General features: G+C 35.1%; 1 protein-coding gene across 1 annotated transcript; it reads right to left on the bottom strand.

Annotated features, from left to right (window-relative positions):
- Positions 1-2,268: 2,268 nt before the first annotated feature.
- LOC129687507 (olfactory receptor 145-like) lies at positions 2,269-3,201 on the bottom strand. The gene has a single exon (XM_055621940.1). The coding sequence runs from the start codon at positions 3,199-3,201 to the stop codon at positions 2,269-2,271; it is 933 nt and encodes a 310-aa protein (XP_055477915.1).
- Between the last annotated feature and the right edge of the window lie 9,217 nt (positions 3,202-12,418).

Raw genomic sequence — 12,418 nt, 5'->3', positions numbered from 1 at the left:
TATTTTAACTATAAAGCGGTATCAGATGAGGCATCTTCAGCTTAGTCTTTTTTTTTTTTTTCCTTTTTTTTTTTGGCCAGCTTTCTCTGAGGAAAACAAAATCTTTTCTCCCCTTAGAAAGATATCAGCACAGGTGGCCTGCTCACCAATGTCCTTCAAATACTTGTTGCTCTCAAATCAAAGTGGAATTTACTCCTTTATATTGCATTTGGGAAGTACACATGGAAGCAAGAAAAGCAGGAGTAATTTAGTTCTATTAAGGCCCGCTTACTCTCTGGACATAACCTTTGTTTCATATTAAGTAGCACAAGCTAACATCATAACTAAAGTGTTTTACATTTTTTTTTATAACTTAGCACATGTATATCTTACATTTTGACCACTTTCACTCCAACATTCTTATCACCCTAGCGCACCCTCCCCTATCTTCACAAATCTAACTTTCTTATATTTATGTCTACTTTATCTGGTGACTCATGGACCCATGGAAATAAACCAAGGACATCTGTGTGACTATCAGGTTAGAGCTAATCATTTAAGCCTGGTGGGATCAACAGTATGAATACAATTAAAGACATAAATTCCTCTTGTCCCAAAATCTACCAGGAGCCAATAATTGAAAGTAAAAGTGGGCTCCGTAAATTCTCCTGACCTTGATTGATTGTCTGGTCCTTTGTGGGCCCATTGAAGATGACAAAGTGGGCATACACAAGTCTAGAGACTCCCAATGTGAAGCCTTTCCCCTTACTGACACTTATATAGTTCCTACCTCCTCCTCCACAGTGTTTCCCAAGCCTTGTGTTGAGGGGAGGGAGTGATATAAATTACTTATTTAAGGTTGAGCTAATAATCATTGCCTGTTCTCTGCACTGGTAGTCCCTAAGTTGTTCTTTCTTCTTTGTTCCTCACAAAGGGAGCCACAATATTTTCTTGGTTATTTCTCACAATGCTGTTCATGTGTATTCATCAGGCTGGCAAGTCCAAGATAAGCTTTATGAACAGTGGAAAGTTCAGTGACAAACTTCTGCAGAGCAAGAAATATGAGAACAAATTACTGCTGAATTTTCATTGATCATTCTCCATGCTAAGATCTCCTATTTGCTGTTTATGCATTCCTTTGACCTGTGTCATATTTGTTTGCCATTTTCCTAAGATCATATCCTTTCAACAAGACCTCCAAAATATGTGAGATGCTTTTTTCAAATGAAGCCATTTTCTGAACCTGTTTTCTGCCAACTACAGTGGCACAAGAGTCATAATATTTCCAAATAGATAGAACCATCAAGAAGTCCCCTTAAAGAAACACTGCTGCAACAAAATTCCTGTATTGGATTTATATACCGTAAAGAAAAAAGTAAAGTGTTTTGCTATAACAATTTAGTGAAATAAAGCTAATATAATAATGTACACACAAAAGATACCAGAAATGAGAAGAGGAGGACCTCCCCTATCAGTGGACTTGGGGAGGGGCATGCATGCAGAAAGGCGGGGGGAAGGTGGGACCGGGAGGGGAGGAGGGAGGGGCTTATGGGGGGATACAAAGTGAATAAAATGTAATTAATAAAAGTTAAATAAAAACAAAAAAACAAAACAAAACAAAAAAAGATTCCAGAATAGATGCAAGACTTGAAAGGAAAAATATAATGAATCATTCTGAATACTACATTCTTGGAATTGTGTAGTATGTAAATTATTAATACAGCTAAACTTAGGAATCATCATAATACAAAATACTAAAATATGCTATTATCTTTAAATGAAAATCATCAGACATCTGACAAAAAGAATGTTTAATCCATATTATGTACTGCTACAACATGAGTTGTATTTAATTTAACAGTAAGGCAGAGCTGTGCTTATCTGTTAAGCACTGGGATTTGGAAGTGACATATTCTCACCAAGTGGAGGACAGAAGACAAGAGTACAGATATGAACATGCTCATGTTTTATTTCAAGTGACAAATAATACCTGTTTCCCAAAAGAAATTTAAGCTGCCTATTATTGTGTTAAAAATGGCAAGAATCACTCATTATTTCCTAGGATGATCTCTATAACAATAGTGAACAAGTAAGATAAACTCTGCCCTATTATTAAAAGAGGAAAGATGACTAAAGAAGATATTTTACTCAGGAAAAGGGGAAAATACTATTAAATAAAAAAATAGTATGGTAAGAAAAAAACATCTAATATGAAAGATCATACAAACTTTATTAAATACAGATATTCTTTGAGCGATAATTATAAGCAAAAGGAAATAGACTTTCTAATTAAAAGATTTTCCTTCTCAGAGTTTTTCTCCAGGCATCTTTAACATCTTTGTTCCTCAAGCTATAAATTAATGGATTCATCATGGGAATCACAGTGGTATAAATAATTGAAGATGTTTTCCCATTATTCAGTGGTCCAGCTGAGTTGGGTTTGAGATACATAAATGCACCAGATCCAAAGAACAGGGAGACTGCAATTATGTGGGAACTGCAGGTGCTGAAGGCTTTAGATCTACCCTCAGTGGACCTCATTTGAAATATGCTGGAAAGGATAAAGCCATAAGAGATAAAGATGATGACAGTGGGTACAATGATGTCTTTTCCTGCTACAATGAAAATCTCTATCTTATTGACATAGGTGCTGGTGCAAGAAAGCTTCAGCAAAGGGAGTACATCACAGAAATAGTGGTTGATGGTGTTTCCATCACAGAACCTAAGTCTCAGCACACATCCAGTGTGGATCATGGCACCAGAAAGGCCCATGAAATATGAGCCAAGAATAAGGTAGGAGCACACCTTGGGAGACATGGCAATGTTATACAAGAGTGGATTGCAGATAGCCACATAGCGATCATAGGCCATTGATGTTAGGACATAACACTCAGAAATGACACAGAAACAAAATAAGTAGAACTGGGTCATACATCCCACATAAGAGATAACATTTTTCTTTAGTACAAAGTTCATCAGCATTTTTGGTGTAATTACAGAAGAGTAACAAAAGTCTACAAAGGATAAATTAAAAAGAAAAAAATACATAGGAGTGTGAAGGTGAGAATTTAGCACAATGAGAATAATTAAAGCCAAATTCCCCAGTGAAGTTATCATGTACATTACTAGAAAGAGCAGAAACATGGGCATTTGGAGCTCAGGCTGGTCTATTAGTCCTAAGAGAATGAATTCAGTTACCACAGAGCCATTTGCGACAGCCATTTTTAAATAAGCACCATGTGAAAGATGAATAAATGGTGGGATTAGAGGGTCATGCAAGACTTAACACCACTGATGACAGAACTGAAAGCAGGGCTGTCAAATCCTATGACTGCAATAGAAGTCAAGGGGAAGGGGAGAAGAACGATACATACAAAATTGCCCTTATCTCCTCTCAGCATTTGTTTATCTTCCTCTTGATACCAAAAGAAGCTCTAGTAACTGGTGATTACAATCCATTCAGAAATCTGGGTGAATTAGAACCACAAACACTGTTTCTAATTTAAAACAAAAGAACAAGAATTTAGGAATGGTGAGAACTCTGCTACAGTCACATTAGGTTCCGTAATATAAAAACTGTACATGCAAAGTGAACTTAGTAATTTAAGCATTACAACAAAACTGTCTAGCGATTCTGAAAAAGACTCTCTTTGCTGCTCTTGGACATCCATATGGTAATTTTTCTTGAGTCTCAGGATTTTACAAAATGTTAAGAAAATGGCACAACTTTGTTTCTTGGTCTGTAGCAGTGTGCTGTCACTGTAACAAAACACATTTGGGGACATATTACACAAAATGCACTCTATATGCAATCTCAGTTACATTCACACAAGCAGAGAGTGTTGAGCTGTCTTCTGGAACCCAAGAAGGAAAAATCAGATGATTCTGGTCAAAATGAAATAAAGTTCAAATATCTAGCATGATTGTTTTATGGACTGTTCAACATGTTAATGAAAATTAGTTAGACCACATTGTGTATCCAGATTTCTTAACATGATACAACATAAAATAAGATTCTCATTACAAAAACACACACCAAACTTTCCATATTGAAGGGAGCACATGCCAATTAGCATCATTGAAAAGTTATTTCACAATGAATTGCGAACAATTATATATAATTTACCTTTTAATTTATATTAATCAAATTGTTTTAAAGATCAAGAAAAGACTATGACTGTTTTCAAAGCTTATCTATTCCTTATCGGTATTATTTACTGATGTAGTCCCTGAAGAACAGTTCCTGGCTCTGCAGTATTGTTATATTTTATTTTAAGAGCTTATAGAAAACAAATGCTGTAATTCTACAAATTTTCTCATAGTTTAACAGAGTAACCATTAATCTATAAAACATCAGAGGAGAATGAGCATCTTGTCTATTATCATTCTAGCTACTGAGGAATCAAATGATTTTAGTAATATAATACTCATGACTATATGCAAAGTAGAGCCTTACTCCGTAGCTTCCCAGGAACACAAAGCAGAATTAAAGAGAGAATGAGGTGACAGCCCTTTCATACTATGCCATACGGGTAACTCATATCTTGGGAATTTGAGTTCTATACACGTTTCTCTATGGGGATAGTACATATTCTGTGCTTGAGCCAACTGTGAACTCCAAGCTTCCAATCACTTCCATGTCCTCAGGGAGAGCTATTGTTTTGACTCTTTCTCTCATTGTTCAAAAGTCTCTATTGACAACGGTAAATAAAAGTCCTTAATTATTTGATGTAAAATATTTCAATGAATATCATAACAGAATTCAGGCATTATATCTCATAACATATCTCTCAATTTTTTTTCTTAATTTTGGTCTTCTGGGACTGTGTCTAAGTATGTTGTACATGCGAGGCAGGTAGTCCACCACCAAACTAATTTTCTCAGCCCTCAAAATCAGTGTAAGATTCTGCACTTTTTATACATTTCTGCTTGAATATCCTTCTTACTGGCTTGAGGAAGATGTGTTTGAAATGTGCACACATCAGCTTCTTTTTGGGAAATCTGTAACTATCAACACCAGAGTTGGATGTTGCACTGGTATTAGTTATGTGATACTCCTTTTGAAATATGCTTGCAGCATCTAATAAATTGTATAGGGAAAACATCTGACAAAAACGTCACCCTATTCTGTTATATATATTTATAATCCACAAAACCTGTTCTTGAGGTCATGACCTTATATTATTATGTTAATATTGCATATGGTTTTCATAAGGACATCTATATTTTGTCAATGTTCAGTATGTTGAAAACTTATTAAAATGTATAAAACTTACTAAATTTATAAAACTTATTAAAAATTCTGTCAAGCCAGTAATGGTTTTCATAATCCTAGCACTTGGGATGCTAAGGGCTGAGGATCATGAGTTCTAGGCCAGTTTATCATGCTCATCAACTATATCTTTCAACTAGTACTCAACAATAAAATTTCCCAATGTTGACAATAGAACCCAACTATGTTTACTGGCCTGGACCATCAGGTTGTTCAGTGACAAAGTCCTGAGGGTGAGGACCATAAGACAAGAATCTAAAGAAACCTGACACTATAACCACTCTGCTGTTTTTGCAGATGGGAGCCTAGCATGGTTGTTGTGTGAGAGGTTCTGCCCAGCAATGGACCAAAAAAAAGCTGAGACTCACAGTCAAACATTGCGCTGAGTTCAAGGAGCCTTGTGGAAGAGTCAGATAAAGAATAGAAAAACCCTGAGAGGACAGTAGCTCCATAATAAGACCAACAGTGCCAACTAACCTGGGCCCAGGAGGGCTTGAGGAAACTGAAATACCAACCAAGGACCATGCTTGGACTGGACCTAGGCCCTCTATGTGTATTTACTCAATGGGCAGCTTGGTCTCCATGTGGGTCCCCTACAAAGAAGGGGGGGGGCTAATATGGTCTTTGTTGCAAGCTTTTTGACCACTTCCCCCTGAGAAGTAGGTCTACATTCCCAGTCCACTGTGAAAGAGGAAGTGCTCTGTTCTGATTCAACTGGATGTGCTGGATGGATTAGTGGCAGGGATCCCCTTTTCTGAAGGACAGGGTATAGGAGGAAGACAGACAAATGTAGAGGAGTGAGGAGCTATACAATTGGGATGTAAAGTGAATAAAAAAATCTAAAAATAGGAAACCATCAATATTGGAGGATCATATTGCCCCTCCTTAGTCTCTTTCTCTCAAACTCATGGTCTACTTTTTCACGGATTCTTGTTATATGCATAAATGTATATGCATATACACATATATTCCTAAATATAACCTGATCGGTATGTGTAACATTACTTATAAGTATGTTTTCAGGACTGACCTTTTGGTAGTGGATAACCAACCTGTGTGCTCTCTTCTGGAGAAAACTATGTCTTATTCTCAGCATTCTTTAGTTGCTCGACGTTATTTGTCTCTAGTTGAGACCTCATGGGTTTTCCTCCCTTTATACTTTAGTAATTTATTTTGCATAGAGTGTAACTAAACCATGGCACACTATGAAAATTACTGTGAATATTGTATTAATATGTCTATCTATGTGGTTGCTAAGCAAGATATAACAAGAAGTTGCTAGCCATTTACATACTATAAAATGTTAAAACACTATAAATTCTTGCCTGTGTTTTACATAGAAGTTTTAAATCTGTTTACATATGTAAATCAGTGAATGAATCAATATATTCTTCCTAATGCCATAATCAATAAATTCCTCCTTCAGAGCACTACTCAAACCATAAGAAGCTCCTTGTACCTGAATGTGTTTGCACAGTTAAGAAGTTGGGACAAATCACTTATAATTATGCTATGTACCCATTGAACAAAAACAGGATTTGAAGTCAGCATGTGTGTTCCTATTGTATGTGCAGCTTAGCACTGGGATTCAGGTAAATATAAATCAGCTCATCCAAGACTGAGGCTTGAGAAAATTCAAGAATAATATTGAACACACAACAATAGCTACTTCTGACATCAGCAGCTTTCATGGCCAATGCAACCAACCCTACCTCTGAGCAGCAGCAGCAACTTGCTTATAGAAGTGGTTGATTAATCAAATTCTGTGTTATGCCAGGAAACTTCCTTTGATGCCTTTTCTGTAGGAGATCCACATTTTGTTATAGATTTAAAATTTACGATTTTTTCACTAAATTAGAAATAGCAGATATCTAAAACTATGTCCAAAGTAGATTCCATGCCTTCCAATGCAACTCATAGTTGTGACATCAGTAAAATTATCTTTTATTCACATATATTCTGTAGGCGTTTGTAGAACATTCAAACAAATACATTTGCTTCACAATAAAAAGGCTAAAGTAGACAAGGGAAATATATAAGGCCTCAAATGTACATAAAGAACTACAGACAACTTAACAATACTGAGAACAAGAGAACCGTCACACATCCTGCAACAGGTTACATTTAGGAATACATATGTAATAACAAATAATGAGGAAAAGGGCATGAAGTAAAATGAACAAGGAGAAGTATATGGAGGGTTTGGAAGGATTTTTCTTTAGGACATGGGAAAGGATGTCATATGTGATTATACTGTAATCTCAAAAAATAGAAAAAGTAATTCAAAAGAAGCCATCTGTTTAAAAAACACAAGACTAGGAAATAGTTTTAAACTCTGAGACTTGGGTGAATCCTTTTGAAAAAAGTACAAATACATAAATAAAGATTAATTTCAGTGCTAAATTAAATAAATTGCTTCTTATCAAACTTTACTCCTTTTGATATTTACAAAGTACATTTATACTTTTAAAGGTGAATTTTATAAAGATCCTGAAAATATGAAAGCAACACATTGAAAGAGTTGGTATTCAAAGAATATGCAACTGGTTATTTGCATTATTAGGACATTCCAAAGAGAGTTAGAACCCTACTAAACTCACTTCTGGTAACTGAATAATAAGGAAATCTATAATGAGTTGACATGCCCCTGTTATTTTTGTTACAAGGATCTCATTGATTGTTATCACTCTTACAGAAGTGTGTTTATATTTGGCAAGATTAAACAAATTTACCAAAGCTACCCTATATAAAAACAAAATACAGAATAAATATGTCTCTGAAGTCAACTTTTGTAAATCTACTAAACTTAAAAGAACAGACACTACAGTTGATCTTGGCCAAAAGGTCACATAGTTATAACTTAATTATTATTATAACTCCTTCAATAAAATTAAGCCTGTGGATGCTGGAGTCATCGAATGGAAAACAATTCACTAGGTATTTCATGAAATTAGCCATGCCTGATGTTTAAACAAGGCAACTGAGATACGTTACTTAAAACAAATTTAATAAAACTAAAAGAGTATTCAATGGAGACAAAATAATTGAAAATAGTACATGCTGCTAAAATTACAATAGGAAAGATTTACATTACCGCATAGGATCAGATTCTCATCTTAATCATGATTTGTCTGTTTTTTATTCATTTGTTTGTTTGTTTTATTTGCTTTGCTTTGATTTTTTTTCTTTGCTTTGGTTTTGTCCATCAAAAACATTAAAAATCATCCCTGTTAAATTATATCAGTTCATCATGAAAAGCACAAGCAAAGCTCCACCAACACATAAAAGGAGTAAAAGTGATTAAAACAAAATCAAATCAGATAAAATTTCTGTGTAATTTTCATTGAACACTTCCCACACCTCTTGTTTGTTTTTTTGTTTTTTGTTTTGACATGGCTGGTATCCATTGACATGTTCCCTTAACTGGAAACCTTTAAAAAAGACTTCAGATTTCTGTTTTGTTCTAAAAAATTAACCCTAAATTGACCCAAACATCTCCCAAATATGCAGGCACAAAAGTCACACCTCTGATCAAAGAAAAAAAGCAACAGTGTATTTTAATGAATACTGAAACTACAACAAACCTGAGCTCAATTTATACATCATGAAGAACCAAGAACAGGAAAACCAAAATTTATAAATTCTACCCCATTTTCCTTTAACGATTAGATAACACTAATGTTACAAAGTAGACAGAAATACAGTGAAAATGTTGGTAGTCATAAATGGCTGAAGAATTCTTTCATGATGGTCATTGTCTCATAGTGAACATTAGACATCCAGCTGAGTTTTAACATGTTATTTATATTAGAAATATGTTTGAAAAATAGGACTGAGCTTATTTATATTTAGACAGTAAACAACAAATATCTCAGAAAAATAAACAATGCATATTCATTAAAGATGCAATGTAGATCCTCCCTTTGCATGGTCCTTGGTTGATTCATTAGTCTCTTCAGCCCCCATGTGCCCAGATTTATTAATTTTTCTGTTTTTTTTGGTTATTTATTTATTTATTTATTTATTTATTTATTTATTTATTTATTTATTGGCTCTGTTGGTCTTCTTATGGAGTTCCTGTCCCTCCAAGTTTTTCTATCTCTCCCTTCTTATATACAATTACCTGCACTCTACGCAAAATTTGATTATGAGTCTCAGAATCTTCTTCAATATCCTGATGGGTAGAATCTTTCAGAGGCCCTCTGTAATAGGCTCTTGTCCTGTTCCCTGTCTTTTTACACTTACAATGTCTATCCTGTTTGCTCTTCTGAATGAGGATTAAGCATCGTCCCTAAAGTCCTCCTTGTTGTTTAGCTTCTTTAGGACTATTGATTTTAGTATGTTAATCCAATATTACGTAGCTAATATCCACTTATAAGTGAGTATATACCATGTGTGTCTTTCTGCTTCTGGGATACCTCACTCAGGATGATCTTTTCTAGATCCCACCATTTGCCTGCAAATTTCATGATTTCCTTGTTTCTTTTGTTTGTGGTTTTATTTTTATTTTTTAATTAAATTTTTATTTTTATATTAATTACAGTTTAATCTACCTTATATCTCAGCTGTAGCCCCTTCCCTCATTTCCTCCTCCCATTCCCACCCTCCCTCCCTCATCTCCTCTCTGCTCCTCTCTAAGTCCACTGATGGGGGAGGTCCTCCTCCCCTTCCATCTGTTCCTAGCTTATCAGGTCTCTTCAGGACTGGCTATAATGTCTTCCTCTGTGGCCTTGCAAGGTTGCTCCTCCCTCGAGGTTAATATCCACTTATAAGTGAGTATATGGCATTTGTGTCTTTCTGTTTCTGGGATACCTCACTCAAGGTCGATCTTTTCTAGTTCTATCCACTTGCCTGCAAATTTCATGATTTCCTTGTTTTTAATTGCTGCGTAATATTCCATTGTGTAATTTTACCACAACTTCTGGATCCATTCCTCTGTTGAGGAACATTTAGATTGTTTTTAGATTCTGGCTATTATAAATAAAACTAATATGAACATAGTTGAGCAAATGTCCTTGTTGTATGGTTGAGCATCTTTCAGATATATGCCCAAGAGTGGTATAGCTGGATCTTGAGGAAGCACTATTTCCAGTTTTCTGAGAAAGTGCCAGATTGATTTCCAAAAAGGTTGTACAAGCTTACACTCTCACTAATAAGGGAAAAGGATTCCCTTTTCTCCACATCCTCTCTAGCATGTGTTATCACTTGAGTTTTTTATCTTAGTCATTCCGAGGGCATAAAGTGAAATCTCAGGGTTGTTTTGACTTGCATTTCTTGGATGACTAATAACATGGAGCATTTCTTTAAGTGTTTCTCTGCCATTCAGTATTCCTCTGTCTAGAATTCTCTGTTTAGTTCTGTACCCCATTTTTTAATCGGATTACTTGATTTGTTGCCTTTTAATTTCTTGAGTTCTTTATATATTCTGGATATTAGCCCTCTTTCAGATATAGGGTTGGTGAAGATCTTTTCCCTGCCTGTAGACTGTCATTTTGTTCTGATGACAGTGTCCTTTGCTTTACAGAAGCTTTTCAGTTTCTTGAGTAGCTCTTTATTTTTCCCACATACTTGAGAAATAATTGAAAAATCACTGTTTTTACTATATGAGTAACTTCAATAATAATTATTAAAGAATTAAAGGAAGTTATTATATGCTGATACATTCTTATGTTCACAAAACTGAGAAATTGGATGCAGCCTTTCTTTGTTAAAAGCAGTAAAACATTCATTTTAAAATACCTATGATTATATTGTTAAAATCTGATCTTTATACAGTCAGTTAATAAAGTGCTTTTGAGAGTGCTTTGTTGAACATCTACATATACTCATTTTAACTCTTGTGACATACATGCCAAATCACCTTTAAAATTTTAAAGCGATATAGATAGTGAGGTTTGGACATGGGTCTGTGCGTCTGTGTGTTTATGTGTGTGTTCACATGTGAACATGTGAGATGGATATTATGTGTGTCAGAGAAAATGAAGAAATAATTAGAGTAGGCAAAGCTTTGCTATTATACAAGTGGCTACAGAGACTTGAGTTTCTATATTATTCTCAATTTTGTACCACACAAGCCACACAATAATCCCATGTAAGATCATAAATCCTCATTTTTCGAAGAGGGGAAGGCGTACATTCATGCTGCTGACTAACGAAAATTTAGCATATTCATTCAGCTTCCAGTTTCAGTAATATTCACACCTGGAACCTAAAAATCTAAAATCGTGAGATATATCCTTTGCTGTTGTAATTCTGTCATAAATACTGTAGGCTCTGATTCACATTATCTTCAGTTCTAGAATCTAGGTGCCAATGTGATTGGAAAGATAAATTTTTATTAATTAAATTTGTTCTTGGATATTATCACACCTGTGTATAACCTCTTTGGAAATTAATAAGGCACTTTCTCAGATAATTAGGAATAGCGCTTCCTCAAGATCCAGCTATACCACTCCTAGGCATATATCCTAGGATATATGCTCAAGTACACAAGAACGACATTTGCTCAACCATGTTTGTAGCAGCTTTATTCGTAATAGCCAGAACCTGGAAACAACCCTGATGTCCCTCAACTGAGGAATGGATAGAGAAAGTGTGGTACATTTACACAATGGAATACCACTCAGCAATTAAAAAAAGGAAGTCATGAACTTTACAATCAAATGGTGGGATCTAGAAAAGATCATCTTGAGTGAGGTATCCCAGAAGCAGAAAGATACACGTGGTATATACTCACTTATAACTGGATACTAAACATATAATATAGGATAAACATACTAAAATATGTACACCTAAAGTAGATAAACAAGAAACAGGACCCAGAGTAAGATGATCAATCTTCATTTAGAAAGACAAATGGGATGGACATTGGAAATAGGAGAAAACAAGTAACAGGACAGGAACCTACCACAGAGGGCCCCTGAAAGACTCTACCTAGCAGTGTATCAAAACAGGTGCTGAGACTCAGGTGCAGAGTGCATTGAATCATATCATTTATTTGTTTTTAACTGCTGAGTAGTATTCCATTGTGTAAATGTACCACAATTTCTGTATCCATTCCTCAGTTGAGGGTCATCTTGGTTATTTCCAAATCCTGGCTATTATGAATAAAGCTGCTATGGCCATAGTTGAGCAAATGTCCTTGTTGTATGGCTGAGCATCTTTCAG

Source organism: Psammomys obesus, unplaced genomic scaffold, assembly GCF_907164565.1.
Source record: "Psammomys obesus unplaced genomic scaffold, mPsaObe1.curated_primary_1811, whole genome shotgun sequence".
Taxonomy (NCBI): Eukaryota; Metazoa; Chordata; class Mammalia; order Rodentia; family Muridae; genus Psammomys; species Psammomys obesus.
The sequence above is the reverse complement of the archived record's forward strand: the minus strand, read 5'-3'. Positions and strand labels throughout refer to the sequence as shown.